General features: G+C 41.3%; 1 protein-coding gene and 1 pseudogene across 2 annotated transcripts in view; one reads left to right on the top strand and one right to left on the bottom strand.

The window, feature by feature from the left end:
* Dhx35 (DEAH-box helicase 35) overlaps positions 1–18,443 on the bottom strand; it is a 48,513-nt gene that overhangs the window by 18,692 nt on the left and 11,378 nt on the right. The window contains exons 5-13 of one of the 2 annotated variants that reach the window (XM_090352356.1): positions 17,967–18,071; positions 16,734–16,795; positions 15,894–15,963; positions 14,668–14,727; positions 8,500–8,612; positions 7,575–7,671; positions 6,585–6,743; positions 3,817–4,027; positions 2,476–2,600 (exon numbers count right to left, since the gene is read on the bottom strand). In XM_090352356.1, the coding sequence (XP_090208482.1) occupies positions 2,476–2,600; positions 3,817–4,027; positions 6,585–6,743; positions 7,575–7,671; positions 8,500–8,612; positions 14,668–14,727; positions 15,894–15,963; positions 16,734–16,795; positions 17,967–18,071 (1,002 nt within the window). The remainder of the gene's footprint in view (positions 1–2,475; positions 2,601–3,816; positions 4,028–6,584; positions 6,744–7,574; positions 7,672–8,499; positions 8,613–14,667; positions 14,728–15,893; positions 15,964–16,733; positions 16,796–17,966; positions 18,072–18,443) is intronic. The other variant, XM_090352357.1, reaches the window with a different exon arrangement.
* On the top strand, positions 11,761–12,080 carry LOC150050473 (10 kDa heat shock protein, mitochondrial pseudogene; annotated as a pseudogene).

Genomic DNA, 18,443 nt, shown 5'->3' with positions numbered 1-18,443 from the left:
GACTTTTATCTCCAATTAATCACTAGAAAAGAGGAAGTGGGGCAGAGGCCCAAAGGGGAGGGCAGTAGCCTTGAGCTGAAGAGCTAAGGGACAGCACCCAGGCTCATAATTCAAGCCCCAGAATGGACCAAAAAGAAAGAAAAAGCGAAAAGAAACCACAAAAAACGTTTCACTTAAACAGACCTTTACCACAAAGTATTTCTCTAAACCACATCTTACTGAGGACAAATAATCATTCACATATTTGAAATACTGTGTGTGTGCACGCGCGCGCGCGCGCGCGTGTGTGTGTGTGTGTGTGTGTGTGTGTGTGTGTGTGTGTGTGTGTGTGTGCTTTGTTTTTCTCCTATATGTTTGCCTGGTTTCCCTGTTGCTTGCACCCAAAGAAAACCCAAAATAATTACTTGGGAGAGCTACATAATGCTCCTTCACCCTCCTTCCTACTCCATAGGAATTCCCTTACTATGGGGCAAGAGAACTGCCTCAAAGTTTTTATTACATAAGCAGCAGTCTTACATATGCAATATTACATGTGCCTTTGATTTGTCTACAAAAAAAATACTAATTCACAAAGAAATAACCAGAAATAAATAAATAAATAAATAAGGATACATTTGTATGTTTTTTCATTTTTTAATTGTTGAAAAGTTTTGTTAGGATTTTTTTCCTATTTTTTATCATAATATAAAACAGTGCTATAAACATTATCATCTATGTGAAATTTTTCTTCTTTTGAATTATTTCCTTCTGAGGACACCGTTCATAAGAACAGCCAGCAGCACAAAGGCACCAGAGGCGGGACAGAAGGACTTCCTACTGCGCCTGCTTCAGGTTTTGCCACTATTCCTTGAGCTTTGTTTTCCTGCAGGGCTGGGAATGAGACCCAAAACCTTGTACTCGCTAGGCAGTGCTCTACCACACAGCCACATCCCAGCCCACTTCTTTATATTTGATCTCTGAGTTAAAGTCAGACCTCAGGGCTAAGCTAGTTTGCTCCTCTCTGTAACCTAGAGAAGGAATATATCCTAATGCTAGTGACAGCTTGTGCTGCTTCTCCCCCTACGACTCTTCTGGACTACTCTAGATGATACATAATGAAAGCTCTTGTATTCTTTTTTTTTTTTTTTGGCCAGTCCTGGGCTTGAGCTCAGGGCCTGAGCAATGTCCTTGGACTTTCTCAAGGCTAGAGCTCTACCACTTGAGCCTCAGCACCACTTCCGGCTTTTTTCTATGTATGTGGTACCAAGGAATCGAACCCGGGTCTTCATGCATGCTAGGCAAGCACTTTAACCACTAGGCCAAACTCCCGGCCTCTTGTATTCTTTAAGATATTAACAAGCCATTTCTGCCAGTTTTCCTTTAATCTCAGATATGGGACTTTTCATTAGCTTTTAAATTTGCCTATGCTGTTCATGGTTTTCTTTTTTATTCCCCCCAGTATCATCTCCTATAGAATAATAGTAAAAAGGTATGCTTTATACTTTCAGCAATCACACAATTATTTTCCTTGAGGGGCTGGCATTTGTGCATTCTATTACTTACCTAGTCAATCAGAACACTACAATAGGGACTTTCTTACCCCCATACCCAAACTCACCATACCAGATACCAACACAGCCAGACTAAAATAGCCAGAAAATACACTTAGAAAGTGTTAAGTAAAATCATGGTAACTAAACCAGTGCTTCATGAGTACAAGGAAACTATAAAAATCGTAAAGACAAAGACAGAAAGGTTTTATTGTTGATATGTTTAGGTCACCTGTACCCCAAAAAAGCTGTCAAAATACAAAGACACAAAAAACATTTATAAGAAATGTTATAAAATTATCGACTTTAATATTTAAGGACTCTTTAAAAATCACTAATAAACACAGATTCTAATAGGTAAAATAGTTCAAAACTTCCGACAAAATAACAAGTGGCCAATGAACTTTTTTTAAAATTTACCTTATGTGAAACAAACAAAAGGTAAGTGAAGATAATATCCTCCAGCTCTGTTCCCCACCAATCACACAGCAAAAGTCACAAAAGTCCAAAAGATGATACACAGCAGGACAGAAATGCCAAGGCCAGGCCAGCATGCACTACTGAAGATCTGACCACATATCAAGAGCCCACAAAATGCTTAGGCCCAACCTGCTTAGGAAATCAACAGAAATACAACTGGTCATAGCAAGGTGTATTCCCAAGCTACTGAAATACTACTGGACTTCAGGTTTTGCCTCAGTTATGATTAACAGGGAGGGCTGGGTCTCCTCCCTTGTCTCACAGAATACAGAGCACATTGCTCTGTAAGCGCCCGTCCCCCAACTGAACAGAACAGGGACTACCTAAGAAGGGGAACTGTGGCTACCTTGTCTGACCATTAGGCAAATAACACCTGGGCTAAGCAGGGGGAAAAGAAAGCTGGTGTGTCTGATCGCAATGTTTTAACAGCCCCCTGCGATGTCTCCAGACCAAACACGTGACTCACCGACATGAAGTGGAACCTGAGGACATTGTCGATCCCTAGTGCTTTCAGCTGTAGGATGACAGGAGCCAAGTTGCTGCGCTGCATCTCAGGGACAGTGGACTGAGGCAACTTGTCAAAAGCTTCCTCTGGAGGTAGAAAGCAGAACTGTTTGGAATCAAAGTGACATTCAAATCACAAGAGGCCTTCAAGAGGCTCTAGGAGTCTAGGTCAGCTGCACACAGCGTTATAATGTAAAGCTGTTTTTATATTTAGGAAGGCCCATATTTTTAAAAAACCTTTTGATAAATATATCTAAACATACTTTTTTTAAATCTCTGGGAGAGAACAAGGGAAGGGGTGACATTATCCAAAAAGAAATGTACTCATGTCATTCACTATAACTCCTCTGTCTTAAAAAAAAAAAAAAAATGGGGCCGGGAGTTTGGCTTAGTGGTAGAGTGCCTGCCTAGCATGCAGGAAGACCTGGGTTCAATTCCTCGGTACCACATACATAGAAAAAAGCCAGAAGTGGTGCTGAGGTTCAAATGGCAGAGCTCTAGCCTTGAGAAAGTCCAAGAACAGTGCTCAGGCCCTGAGCTCAAGCCCAGGACTGGCAAAAAAAAAAAAAAAAAAAGCCCAAGGACAGTGCCCAAGCCCTGAGTTCAAGCCCCAGGACTGGGAAAAACAAAACAAAACAAAACAAGTCAGCCAGGGGCTGTAATCCTAGCTACTCAAAAGACTGAGATCTAAAGATCCTAAAGATCAAAGTCAGCCTAGGCAGGAAAGCCCATGAGCCTCTTATCTCCAATTAACCGGCAAAAAGTAGAACTGTGGCTCAAGTGGTAGAGCACTGGCCTTGAATGAAAAAGCTAAGGGACAGTACCCAAGCCTCACGTTCAAGTCACAATACTGGCACCAAAGGCAGATGGACACTCAAGACAGAAAGAAAAAGGAATTAATAATGGCTTGGAAATTAAGTCTGTTCAACTGGAAGGGGGTTAGGAAGTAGGAAGGGGGATCTCAGTACTACTCCCCACAAATGCCTTAATCAAGGACTAAGACTATCTTTGGGCTGAGAAGCTTCTTAAGGGCTAGGACTGTCTTTATCAGAATTTAATTTTGCTCCTTGAAAGCCTAAGGCCATGCATGACGCAAAACAGGACTTTATCATACTACCTGAAAAGAAGGCTGTTTTTAGAGTGGGAAAGAAGGTGAGGGTTCAAAGGCACAGGGTCCTAAGAACAAGATCTGGATTTTACATTAGCGTTTGCCAATGGGGATGAACATTTTCAGTATTACCCAATACCAATGCCCAAGTTAACTGCAAGAAAATCACAAGCCCTTAAGGAAAGCCGCACTAACCTGTATAAAGGCGGTAACACTTTCCAGAGCGGCTGCGTCCACCACGTCCTGCTCGTTGGTTGGCTGATGCCTGGGACACTGGCACCACCACCAGGCATTCAATGGCTGTCCTGGGGTTGTAGGCCCTCAGCTTCACAAAACCACAGTCAATCACATACACGATGCCCCTGATAGTAATGGAGGTTTCTGCCACATTGGTAGCCACAATCACCTACACACACCACAAAAAGAAAAGCAGGAAGAAAAGTCACTGGGGTTCTTTTCACTTTATATAAACTGTTAGTAAAGGCCCTAAAGATATAACAATGCTGAAATACAGACAAGGCAACAAGGCAAGGTTTCACGTTGTGGTGGCTCCTGAACATACTGGCTACTCAGGAAGCAGAGATCAGCAGGGATTCAACACTCTCATTTCAACCAACAGCTGGAGTTGGTACGCAAAAGCCTGTCACAGCCCCCCCCCCGCCCCCACCATGTGAGAAGCAGAAATAAGAATGTCTGAACTAGCCCAGGAAAAATGCAAGACCTCATGGAAAAAAATAATTAAATGCAAAAAAAGGTTTGGGGAAGTGACTCAAGTTGTAGAGTGCCTGCCTAAACAGTGTGAGATCAAGTTAAAAACCCCTCAGCTAAGGGGTGTCCCCGACAAGAAGGTCCCCTGTGAGCCAGCCAAGCACCAGCCTAGTAACTCAGCCCACCTTTCTTAACCTTCTGACCATCAGCTTCCTCAACTACATAGTTCCTGTGCTGAGGGATTAAAGATGCACACGAAGTGATTAGAACCTAGTGGTAAATTCAACAATAGGAGCTGTTTTTGTCTTCATTTATACATTCACATTGTAACTATTTCTCAGTCTGTACTGGACTGAGACTGTGAACTGGGCAAGACATACAAACCCCTGCCCATTACCCGCACAGAAGTATTACTTCTTTAACTTCTCTGACCTCTGGCCCCTTAAACTATGATCCTTTTATGTGACAGTCCTTAAAAGCTGGCCCAGCATGCATGTGGATCTTTCCAATTTGCATTTTCCCTCAAAGGAAAATGCTGAATCTCACACTGAGGTATCTAAGTTTCTCAAGGCAGGCCAGTAGAGTCTCAGAATAACTGAACCTGGCAAATGTCTCCCCCTGAGGCAGCTGCCACCTGCCTCTCCCATTCACAACACACAGTTACCTAACCACACCATTTCACTTCCAAAAGATAGACATTTAAATAAATGCGTGTAGTTCTTCCTCAGATCCCTTCTCAACTCCTTCTGTGGTTCAAGAGAAAGGTCAATGGGATGCTGGGAGCAAAACAAGTGCTGTCAGTTTTAGGAGTGCTAGGAATGGGGACACAGTGTATTACCTTTTAAATCAACCATATACCATCCTAACAGAGTTACTCCATCTTTTCTATTTCACGGGCAGTCTTGATCTTCCTCTCAATGTTTGTAATCATCTACAGATCTCTATACTTCCAGATTACTTTTATTTACAGTGAATGTCTCCCAGTCCTCCCCTTTTCAAATAGAATTCATATTTTACTTAGAATAAAAAAGCTTTACAAACATGAGTTTTTTTCTTTACTGAGTGGAAGAGAGGGAATACAAATAAAACCAGGCAATCTACTACGATGTGCTACATAGCACACTCTACAATATAACAATGGGATATGCTCCTTTAGAGCAAGGAACCTATCTGAAAGATGAGGCTGAGACCTGAGCACAGGCTGAAACCCTCCAGAGATCCAAGCTGAAACTGCGGTAGCAGTTGTAAATACAAAAGGAGCTTGAGGACAGAAGCAGGGCTAGCCAATGTGCAGTCCCCAGGCTGCAGTGAGGTACTGGGAGGTGCCTTAGAGGGCTTGAAGTAGTAGGGGGCATATGTATAGAGCTCTCTGAACTTTTTCCAAAAAAAACCTTTACTTTTTATAAATGCATTTTATAAAAACCTTCTAACATTTTACATAATAGCTATGATTTTATACTATAAAAATCACATATCTAAAAGTTAGTGCTGTTTAAGCTTTATAACCATGATAACTGAGAGTTGAGGTTAAAAACTTAACCTGGCAATTCAAGGGTGGCACCAACACCTCTTGGTTGGTTTGAGGCAGTTCCTATCTGATTGGGCTGACTCGGGTTGCTACAACCCACTGTCCAAGGGACCAAAATGGAGACTGTGGACCCTCAGCCTACCTTAACTACTTTATTCTCTGCTATCTGCTCTCCTGGAAGGGAAATGAGAGATGAGGAACAGGAAGCAGACAAGCTGGCTCCTTTTAATCAACTGATACGTTTGCCCACAGCTGGCTCCTACAAACTGATGCCTTTTCCCATCACACCCTTCCCCACCCAATTTCAAAGGTAAATATTTTGAAGGCACACCTTGAATTAACTGATTTAAAGTTGGCTCCATAGGCAAAACGTACTCAACATAGGTGCTTTAGAAACACTTGTAATAACTTTACTATTCCTTACTGGTCACAATCCACAATGACAGTCCTTAGGTCCTGAGAAAAATTTGGCAGAAGAAGAAAAACAAAGAGAAGCCCTCTAGTCTGAACATCACTGTCAGAGTGACCCTTCTGTGGCCTATGTGCTTTTAGATCTAGCAGGTCTAGAAACATAGACCAAAAATCTGAAAGACACATTCTTGTTTAGCAAGCTTCACTTCAATTTTTAAAAGTTATTAAAAGAAAGCCTTTATAGTACGGATGGTGAATGCCTGCCAATATGATTAGGGGTGGCTACAAAGACTATTGGTCACCAAGGGAGTCTCACCTTTCTGACACTTCGTGACACCCTTTCGAACACTTTCATTTGCTCAAAGGAAGGCAGCCCTGCATACATGGGAAGAACCCGGAGGTGTTTCTTCATCCCAGTGCGAGCCAGTGCTCGGGCCTGCTCAATCAGCATAGACACAACAGCCTCTACTTCCTCCTACACAGTGAACCAAGAACCAAAGGAACTTGAGACCAATCATTCTGTCACATGAAAACACAATGTAGGTTGGGAAGTCACAGTTTTAATTCTGGTCAATTCAGGAAATTCACTGCTGCCACCACTGCTATCACCTGGCTGATAGGTAAGCAGGGTGCTGAGTAGGGTACCAAAGGGATCAAAGTCTGTAATTGTAATAATATTAACTACTAAAACCAAACTGTCTTCAGTTAAGTGAAGAGTTCCCAATAAATAAAAACAATGATTATTTTACTCAGGTTTTATGTGTGAGGGCAAACAAGGCATTTCAAGAACAGGAACAAGTCGTGGCCTATAAAATCATTATACTGTTTCCCCAGAAAAGATTACTAATTGTGGAAAATGTCTAGCAGTGGAAAAGATTACAGTTGCAGGGGAGTTCTGAAGACTGCTGTAATCCAGAGGGAACACTGGGCTTGTTCAGTTGTCTTTTCAGTAACGTGGCCATTTCTGACCTCCAAGATGAGCTGGGAAGGCAGCACTAGCATAGAAGCATGTAGTGGCAATATGTGGGCAATAAAATGAACCAACATTCAGTGTTGGTCCACCAAACAGCCCACTGACTCAACTATTTCTTCTTGAAATTAGCTAATACACATAAAATACCATTAACTCTCTGTAGACAGAACAGGAAGGAGGAACTAATGTATCTAGGTGGTAGACAACTATATCAACTCAACCATTTTTTAATGCAAATTAGTAATTACAAAATATAACCAATCATGAAATAAATGGCTAGCCAGGCCCTATACTAAAACAAGTTTGTTCATCAGAGAAGCCCAATGGAATTACCTGGCCAGTAAGAAAGGCTAGTATGTCTCCATCTCCCTCTGTCTGGTGGATTTTCACCACTGTTTCCACAGTTGATTTGATATAATCAGGAACAGGACTGAAAAGATGTATGTGATAAGTTCATCAATGATAATTATCATAATAATTTGGCAGCAAAACTTCATGAAAGTTAGTTTGAGCCTACCCAATAGGTAACTAGAATAAAATTTAAAAGTTTGTATGAGGTCTTTCTTTTTAAATATACAAAATACAGTATCTAGGGGCTAAGCATGTAACTCAGTGGTAAAACATTGGATGAAGCTGTAGCAGGCCCTTGTTTGATCCCCAGTACTGCAAGAAAAAGATATCAAAGAAACATATACATACACATTAGATATGTGTTAAAAGGTACTATTAAAAGCAGCATTCAAAAATAAAAGGAAATTTCATTTTAGCTATATTTGCAAAGAAATAAAAACCCACAAATACAGATGACAAGCCAGGGACAAACAATGCCTACAGTGAGCGCTGAGACCGCCCCCCTTCTCCCAGCTCACTCTCCCTCCTGGCTATGGAATAGACTGGACTGGACTGGGTGGATGGAGCTGGTGGGCATCTTCAAAACACCCAGTAGTGACACTTACCACCTCCTAGATTTATCAGCCACTGGACCAGGTCCTAGTCCTAGCTCATGCTGACTAGGTATAGGCATTAGGATGTCTCTTCTTGCCTAAAGAACTTACTTGGGAACTTACATGACAGTGTCATGATTTGACACCAGTCTAGCGGTGGGGCTGAGCAGGGCTCTAGAACACCTGTTGGTGACAAGAGACACACGTGCTCCTCCACACCACCTTAGTGCTATAAGCAGATGCAGTTTCCTGTCATCCCACACTGCAGGCCCTGTTGTTTAGCCACTAGCCTGGAGAATCAAGCTTTATCAAACCTTTGCAGATAAAAGATATCCACTGGAAACGTTCGCCCTTCCACTGTAAGGATCACACAAGTATCCCTGGTTGAGTCACTGGTTTCATTCTGATTAAAGAAATCTCGAAATTTCTGTAAGGAAAAAAAAAGCCATTTTCTCTCTCTCAAAATAACAGTATTTCTTGGAAAGAAAAATTAATATAAAAATGGCAGAGGAGGATTGGGCAGTAAATATCCAATATGTTTAACAAACGTTAGACAGTGCAAAATAATTTTACTATGCACATGCTAAAACTGTAGGAAATTATATTTCAATGACTGTAAAGTTTGATAAATGAAGATTCAATTCCAAAATTGCATTCAATGATGCACCTAAGCTTGACATGCAGTTGAGGCATTGCTAAATTTATTCCTAATCTTCTATATCTTATTTAACTGAAGGTTAGGTCATAAGAGTTGACTCAAGTTCAGTGCATGTTAAAACAGACTAATATATGGTTCTAATCATCTAGAAAGCACACCTCTATAAAGGAAATGGTTACTTCTTTTTTTTTTTTTTTTTTTTTTGCCAATCCTGGGCTTTGAACTCAGGGCCTGGGCAATGTCCTTGGGCTTTCTCAAGGCTAGAGCTCTGCCACTTGAGCCACAGCACCATTTCTGGCTTTTTGCTATGTATGTGGTACCGAGGAATTGAAGCAGGGTCTTTGTGCAAGCTAGGCAAGCACTCTACCACTAGGCTAAACTCCTGGCGGAAATGGTTACTTCTGTGAACTGCACATATATTGCTGATATACACTGACGGCAGTGTTTTTCAGTGCATGGCTCCATCGCCACTTATCCTACAGGACTTCACACCAAGTCTGTATGGACAGGAGGTTGGCAATCATACACTTCCACACTCCTGTATGACCCTATGGAGGCACATCCTGCCCTATGGCACTTGACTACCGGATATGTGGACTTCAGGCTTGTGTTTTGCAAGAAGAAGTTGTCTATACTTTATGCTAACAAGAGGACTCTGTGCTAAAAGAATTCCACATAGTATACCCCTTTCACAATCTGTGTGGGTTAACTGCTCCAAATCACATCAGCCTTCCCGCATCCAAAGGGCATACATGCATGGGCACACTGGAAATAAGACAGAGGGAAAGTAAGAGACAGACTTACACATACATACTCTCCAAAAGCATAAACTGCCTAGGGAAGACAGATGCTGTGTCAAGAACCATTTTATGATTGCATAAAAGGGGTAAGAATGCCTATGTGACCAGAAAAAGAGCTGCAAATAATCACAACCTGCATGAACAAAAGATCAGTAACAACTGGCTTTTCAGTTTTCTTGGAGGAAGCACTGTCCCTTGACTGAGCCACCAAGGATGAAGATGCTCACTACTAAAAGAAAAGAGGAAGAGACATCCCTTATACATGACACCAAGTGTGAACAAAGATGTAAAGAAGCATCTATTAAAGGAAAAAGATGTTCATTTATACTCAGACCGAGGTTCTGCATCCCAACTTTTGTGGCATGTTGAAGACAAAGTAGAGAAGAAATTGGAAACAAGTGGACTACTAAGGAAATTACTAAAATAGTTCAAGAGAGAAATTTAAAGTATGAACTCAGGCAAAGCATTCCAGGGAATGAATGCTAGGACAGCACCTAGCAATCAGTGAGGCCAGTACTCACACTCACAATCATGATGGGGAGAAGGATGAAACTGATTTTCATTCAAACAGGGACTCACACTTCCTAAAGCAATCAGTCTTGGGCCTAAAGGACTATGATCATGAGAAAGGAGCTAAGACAAAACCCAAGTCATCTAGTACCACCTGTCAAGATAACTGAATCCAGGGACCAGGAGTAGCAGCCTTGTAGAAGAAGAATAGAAGCCAACGGTACCTGAGAGGAAGTTATGGAAAAGGCAAAAAACAAAACAAAACAAAAAACCCTAGCAGAGATGATAGGGTCAGACACTGCAGGAGGAGCAGGAAGGTTTTAAGGTGGACAGTGGTGAAAGTTACAAGGCATGTTGAACAAGGAAGAAGATCATGATTTGACAACTTGTTGGCATAGGTGGCTAAACTTCAGCTGTTAAGGAAAATACTGTACTGAGGAATAAGACAGGGTACTACTTCTGCAAAAAAAAAAAACTCAGCATGTACTGAGAAGGCAAAAAATTGTATAAGATCTTAGTCCTTAAGATCTTAATCATTTGGAAATACATATATATATATATATATAAACAAATAAATATAGTATAAACAGCATATGGATCCTGAAGTAGAGTCAAGAAAGAGGAACAAGGAAAGGAGCTCCCCATACCTGGAAAAGAAGAGTCTGAGCCAGGGTCCAGAAGGCGGGGTCCCAAAGGACACATGGTAAGAAATGTAATGAGATTTAGGGGAAGCAGACAGTCTGTAAAACAAAGTGAAAATAAGGTACTCTGTACTGGGCTGTCTTCCAGCTCTGCATGGGTTACTTTGCTGGTGGCAGCTTCTACCTGATCCACACAAGTGGGCTCCCTGTGGCCATGTCCCCAGCCCACCCCATATGCCTACAAGATACAGATGGGAACACAATGGAATCTGACCCTGGATGACCCTCGGTTCCTTCTGCAGGAAATCGGAAAGAGGAAAATTAGTCTTTCTCAAAGTAGTTGGACTTGTGACAAAAAAAATTAAAATTATTGAATAAAAACTGCAGGAATTGCCAGCAACCATATTTTCTGCCACATAGATGGGTGCAAATAAAAAAAAAAACAGTACCATATAATGCAAGGGCCAAGAAATACTTGGTAATTACAGCTGGTCATGTATGCATTGCTTAACTGAGCTTACATTAACAAGGCCAACTAAGGCAATCAAAGCCCCTATCGTTCTCCACTCGTCTCAGGACCTACTGATCACAGGCATCTTCCTCTTTAGGCTAGGCCACCCCAGTCCCCAAGTAAACCCAGAGCAGATGGCCTATTTCTATCCTATAGCCATTCGGAATTAATCCATCACCTACAGATTCAATAGCTGGGGAGCAGAGATGGGGTTTAGGTACCTCTGGGCCTCCAGATCAAAATGCTACCTAAGGATGGACCTAGAACAACTCATGTTAAATGAGGTAAACCAAGATCAAAGAGTCAAATAGTGCATATTTTCTCTCATATGTGGAAGCAAGACCTAAATATACCAGGACATGACAACTTATACAAGCCTCTAGGCATTCACACACAGTGAGACCAAAGGAGGATACCCTTAAGGGAGGAACACAGAGAGCGGAGTCCGAGGATTGATGGTAGGAGTCGTGGCTGGACAAGCATTTAGTAAACTTTGTCTCCATTTGACCAAGTGCTGGTGGAGAAGAGTGCAGCTGAAACTGTAACCAAAGGAAGCACTATACTTCCAGAAAAGTCTCAAGGAAAAGTCTTGCAAGTCACAGTAATGGCCATGGGATCGGGCTCTAAAGGAAAGGATGGAGAGATTCAGCCAGTGAGTGTGAAAGTGGGTGATAAAGTTCTTCTCCCAGAATATAGAGTTACTAAAGTAGTTCTAGATGACAAGGATTGTTTCTTATTTAGGGCTGGTGACATTCGTGGAAAGTACATAGAGTGAATTCAACCACTGAAATGGAATCATGTGAAGCTGCCCATTCCATGCAAGTTCTGAGATCTTTCATCATGTAAATAATTTCCACATCTCCCTTTTATAATAAACTGAAGGTAACTAAACTAATGATACCTATTGTCTCTAAATTTTAATTTCACTCTTCTGGTATAAACATTTCCAAATAAAACATGTAAATGGAAAAAAAAAGGGAGGAACACAAAAACACAATGTCTCTATGCCTCTGAACATATAAAATAATATTTGTCAAGACGAATTCTAAGAAATGGAAACAAGAGGTTTCCATTTTGTCTTGTTTTTTTATGTATCAGTCTTTGGGAAGGGAATGGTAAGAGGAAATGGAAGAACAAAGGTGAACAAATACATCAGTGGTACTTACTAGATACTATGTTGAAAATGAACTGTACATCTTTTGGGTGGACACAGGAGGGAAAGTGTGACATTATCCAAAAAGAAATGTACCCATGGGCCAGGAGCGTGGCCTAGCGGTAGAATACTTGCCTAGCTAATGTATGAAGCCCTGGGTTTTATTCCCTGGAACCACATACACAGAAAAAGCTGGAAGTGGCGTGGTTCAATTGACAGAGTACTAACCTTGAACAAAAAGTGTGCAAAGCTAGAGCTCTAACAGCACCATTTCTATATATGTGGTACCAAGGAGTCGAACTTGGGTCTTCAGTGACCAGGCCCTGAGTTCAAGCCCCAGGACTGGCACAAAAAACAAAACAAAAAAAATCAAATCAAAAAACAGAAATGTACCTATTACCTGAGTTATGAAATGGTAACCTCTCTGTGCATCACCTTTATAATAACAGTTTTTAAAATGCTACTTAAGCCACAGCCTCCTCTTCTCCCTCCCTTACCCTGCTCCTCACTCTTGCCCTCCCCAGCCCACTCATATCCTTTTCTTTGTTCTCTTACTCTCATAGGAACTCCTGCCATACCCACATGGACCCACCCTATATAGCCCACACTTCCCCTCACAGAAGGAGGCACTGGATATACAGGAAAGAATGAAAAACAACAGCCCAGCTGAGCCCCTCACAAGCCCCAACAGGAAAGTCTGAGGAATGTACTCTACCTTCCCACTTCAAACAAAAAGATAAATCCAGGAAGTCACCCATATCAACTACTACAGGCAGAAATGAAAATAAGTGAATTTTTAAATCTCAGTAACACCAAAAGACAAAATTGTGTATCATTCAAAATTCACTGAACTGTCACCTCCTGGGTAAGCTACTGGATACCGCCAAGCTAGCTGAATACCACCAAGCTAGCTGAAGTTAAGTACTACTTCACTGGCTGCCTTGGCACCTTTAATACTGAATAGTAAACATCTAATTTTGTTTCTGCCTCCCCCAAGGAGTGAGAGTGTGTATGGACCTCTTACAGATAGCGTGGTGCTTAACATATATTAATAGCAAGTAGCCAAAAACCGTGAAGTTGAATGGCTGTTTGAACTAAAAATGCAAGTCATCAAGAAAGAAAAACAATATAAACCTAGTTACAAAACAATTTAACAGCCAGGACCAGGAGTTTGGCCTAATGGTAGAGTGCTTGCCAAGCATGCTCGAAGACCCAGGTTCGGCTCCTCGGTACCACATACATAGAAATAGTGGAAATAGTGCTGTGGCTCAAGTGGTAGAATGCTAGCCTTGAGAAAGTCCAAGGACAATGCTCAGGCCCTGAGTCCAAGCCATAGGACTGGCAAAAAAAAGAAAAGAAAAGAAAGAGAAAAAAATTAATAAACAGTCAGGAGCCAGTGGCTCTTGCCAGGAGGCTAAGATCTGAAGATCACTGTTTAAAGCCAGCCCAAGCCAGACAGAAAAGTGCATGAGACTCTTTATCGTGAATTACCACCTCCCCTTCTCTCAAAAAACAAGCCAGCAGTAGAGTTCAGGTTCAAGTGGTAAAGTACTAGTCTTGAGCAAAAGTTAGGGACAGTGCCCAGGCCCCAAGTTCAAGGCACAATAAAACAACAATAACAATAAAAACACAAGGCATGGCTCAAGTGGTGGTAGTCCTTAAGCAAAAAGGCCAAGCAAGAACACAAGGCCCTGAATTCAAGCTCCAGTACCAGCACATACACACAAACATACACACACACTCTCTCTCTTTCTTTCTCTCTCTCTCTCTCCCTCTCTCTCTCTCTCTCTCTCTCTCTCTATATATATATATATATATATATATATATATATATGATTATGTGTACAGAATAAGTTCCAATTGCATAAGTCTAAACATATATGCTACAGTCATAAATTAAGAAATGTAGCTTCACACACTGAAAGAAGTAAAAATAACATAAGCTGTAAGCTGCCATGTAGAAAGACAGCATGTAGATAAACAAGACGAGTAGGTAATCATAAACTCTCCTGGCTAATTACAGGCTAATTTCCACCCACAGTTAAAAAGGAGCATCCTATGATTAGGTGGAATCTAGGACACCAGATGGCCCCAGAAGGCAGGCCAGCCACTCTGCCAAAGATGAGTGATTGCTAGAGGTAACTTCCCAAGGCTATGCCTAAAAATTCCAGTGTTTACAGGGGAGGAGGAAAGAGAGGAAGGCTCTTACCTCTGCATCCAGAGTGGCTGAAGCCACAATTAGCCGCAAATCCCCTCGCTTTTTCTGAATCTAAAAGACAAGATACCCATGATAACATGTATAGGTGGAATAATCAGAAACCTAAAATTTACTTCAAAATAACCCAGTGTTGGAAAAAGTTTTTTGGAGGAAAGGGAGCTTATCAGCAAAACCACAAGTAATAAAGTTATAAGAAAATGGGGCCATCATATTATTCTATTTTTGTAAATGTACAACTTTTCCAACATACAAAGCTAAGAAAAATTGTATACAAAGCTGGGCACTGTGCTTGCTCCTGTAATCCTAGCTACTCAGGAGGCTGAGATCTGAGGATCACAGTTCAAAAGTCCATGAGACTCTTACCTCCAGTTAACCACTAGAAAACCAGAAGTGGTGCTGTGGCTCAAGGGGTAGGACAGAAGCCTTGAGCTGAAAAGCTCAGGAACAGCTCCTAGGCATCAAGTTCAAGCCCCATGACCAACAAAAAAAAAAGCTGAATACAAAATATACAGGACCTTTTAGGCTCTGAAAATAATACTATTTTTTTTCCTGATACGTGACTCCTGAGACAGCCTGAATCTATACATAACAGTCAAAAAGCAAAGACATAAGCTGGGCACTGGTGGTTCATGCCTATAATCCTAGCTACCCAAGAGGCTGAGCTGAAATGTAAGAAACGAGGTTCTAAGCCAGTCCAGGCAGGTAAACCCATGAAACTTTTTTTTTTTTTTTTTTTTTGGTCAGTCATGGGGCTTGAATTCAGGGCCAAGCCACTCCCTGACCTCTTTTGCTCAAAGTTACCACTTTGAGCCATTAACATCACTTCCAGTTTTTGAGTGGTTAATTACAGGTAAGACCCTGCCCAGGCTGGCTTCAAATAGCAATCCTCAGATCCCAGCCTCCTGAGTAGGTAGGATTACAAGCATGCGACACCAGAGCCCACTGTCATGACTTTTATCTCCAATTAACTTACCAACAAAGTCGCGATGTGGCGAAAGCGAAGGAAGGGGTGACATTTCCCAAAAATAAACGTCTCTTTGCCTGACTTATGTAACTGCAACCCCTCTATTTATTGCCTTTATAAGAATAATTTTTTAAAAATTAAAAAGCTAAGAGTAAAGCTATAACTCAAGTGGTAGAGTACTCAAGTGGTGTGTTGCAGTAAGTCAGGAACACAACGAAAATACAGAAAGCAATGGCAAGGAGAGGAGTCATACCTTCTTTAGCAAGCCAATGGCAATGTCAGTGTACAGAGTCCTCTCGTGGGCTTCATCCAGCATGATGACACTAGGAATCAGAGGGGGCTCACAGTGAGCACTGGAATAGCCACCCCCACGATGCTATCCAGCCCAGCAAAGGGGTACTCAGTCCTCATGTTATCACTTCCTATCAATAAGCATGGTAATCTCAATACCTTGGTGAAGAAAGTGACTGCTATCTTTAAAGAGCTCTACCACCCACAGTGGACTTCAATAAATTTAATACCTGATTTGAAGTGGCATATAACCCTACAGAGCACATAAATATCAGAACAAGGCTCAACCATCTTAAAGCTCAAGAGGGAGATGACTATAGCTGTAACACACATGTATCAGGCAGTCAAATGGGACATCCTCTCCCAGAAGACAGCCTTGGGGACAATCTCAAAGCTACATATCATACTGGATGACAAAGAAGAAGGGAGAGAGTGACTGATAAGATATAAATTGGTCTCTGTTACATTCAACAAAACCTTGAGCAGTGAATTCTCAGCCATGCTATGACTATAGTCACCACCACCCTACAGGGGCAGAAAGGCAACATTTAAACAAAGGGCAAGTTTACAGGTTGTCTAAACAGTAACAGGAATTTCTGTGTGCTGGGTTTGGGGCTGTGTGTAAAAAGAAGCATACTACTTAAATTCTGAGACCATTGCCAAAGGTCAGAACAGCCATGGTTAAGAAAAGACCTTTGGACAGCTAAACATATGTGAATCTCAGCTACAAATACAAATGTTTTTCAATTTACTTGTGTACTTGGAAACATTAGGGAAGTTATCACAGGAAAGCTATGTTTACCTGTATTTTGTTAGCAATGGATCAACCATCATTTCCCTCACCAGCATTCCATCTGTAAGAAACTAAAAAGTTACAAAGCTTTAGAAAAAGTTCACCAGCTGCCATGTGCACCCATGGGAAGAAAAGGGAAAAATCACAAGGAATTGAGCATCTGTAAGTTGCTACCACATATAATTCAAAAAGCCTAAGAATCATAACCCATGAAAAAAGATATATAATTGATGGCATAGATAAATACTCCCTTCATGTCAAAGATATCAAATTGGGGCCAGAGTGTGACCCAGTGGTAGAGTGATCGCCTAGCACAGATAAAGCCCTGGGTTCAATTCCTTGGTATCCATACACAGAAAAAGCCAGAAGTGGTGCTGTGGCTCAACTGGTAGAGTGCTAGCCTTGAAAAAGCTCAAGGACAATTCCTCCGCCCTGAGTTCAAGCCCCAGGGCTGGCCAAAAAAAAAAGACAGCAAATTATACAAGCATGGAATAAGGTCTCAGTTTACAAATCACTCCCCTGTTCATCTAGCTCATTGATGATTATTTTCAACTTTTCTCTGTTGCACGAGAGAGAACTGTGATCCTAATAAGCTATCTTCATTTCATCAGAACATTTGTTCATTGTTTTACTGCACTATCTGATTACAACTGACTCTAGCATACTGCTAAACAACAGACACCCTCTGTTGGGTTGATTATATACTAATTACTATTGATAATAATTCTTTTAAAATTACCAAGTAGGTCAAATTAGATAGAGATAAAGTTCACTGTCATGTAAAACTAGGCCAGTCTCAACTACTGAAAACATCATTTATGAATTCTATACTGCATCAATTTCTTTATTTCATCCTGGCTTTTAAGTTGATAGGATTATTTCTATATTTAGGTATCTATGGGAGTCCATGGGAAAGAACAATGTGTATAGGAAAGGCAGCTCTGTGTGGTAGCACTACAACTGAGGAGCATAACACGAGAGGTGAGTCATTCACTTTCCCAGGCCCTGAAGCTTCTCCTCTATAGACTAAGGGTGAAATGTTACTTTTGAGTTTCTTTCTATACTAAGGTTCAAAGACTCTTTCAATGAGCTCTGTTCTTCCTAGTAGACTTACATCCCTAGGAACCAGGTTGATGTTCTATCTTTTCTGTCCTATTCACCAGTGAGGGCAGTATGCTTTTAATTCCTCCCAGATAGCCTTCGTCCTCACTCACACTAGCAAAAGCAGTTCATGCACTTCACCTTAATTCTTGTAGCCAGTGGGCTGGTGCAGTCATCAAAGCGGATGCAGTAGCCTACCTCGTGGCCCAGCACTGCACCCCTTTCCTCGGCTACTCTCCCTGCAACCTTTGGGAAGAAAGATCATGCTGAAAATAGAGACTTAGAAATTATTGCACAGAACATGTACTACAGAGCCTAAAGGTCATCATTAACTAGTATGTGAGTTCAGTGGCAAAGAAGGAGACAAAGGGCAGGCTTTTGAGAGAATAGTGTGAATACACTAACATATATATCCTGTTTCCAGGTCACATATACATACTATGCTATTCCATGTACTAACTGATACATACATATACATACATACATATATATATATATATCACACATATATATCATGGTCTGGAGGCAAACCTTAAAAAACAATGATGTTTATCATTGATTTTAATTTAAAAGACAATAAAACTGTGCACATTCACTACCTAACTACATAACTAGAGT

This window comes from Megascapheus bottae, chromosome 18 (assembly GCF_031878675.1).
Source record: "Megascapheus bottae isolate mThoBot1 chromosome 18, mThoBot2.hap1, whole genome shotgun sequence".
Taxonomy (NCBI): Eukaryota; Metazoa; Chordata; class Mammalia; order Rodentia; family Geomyidae; genus Megascapheus; species Megascapheus bottae.
The sequence above is the reverse complement of the archived record's forward strand: the minus strand, read 5'-3'. Positions and strand labels throughout refer to the sequence as shown.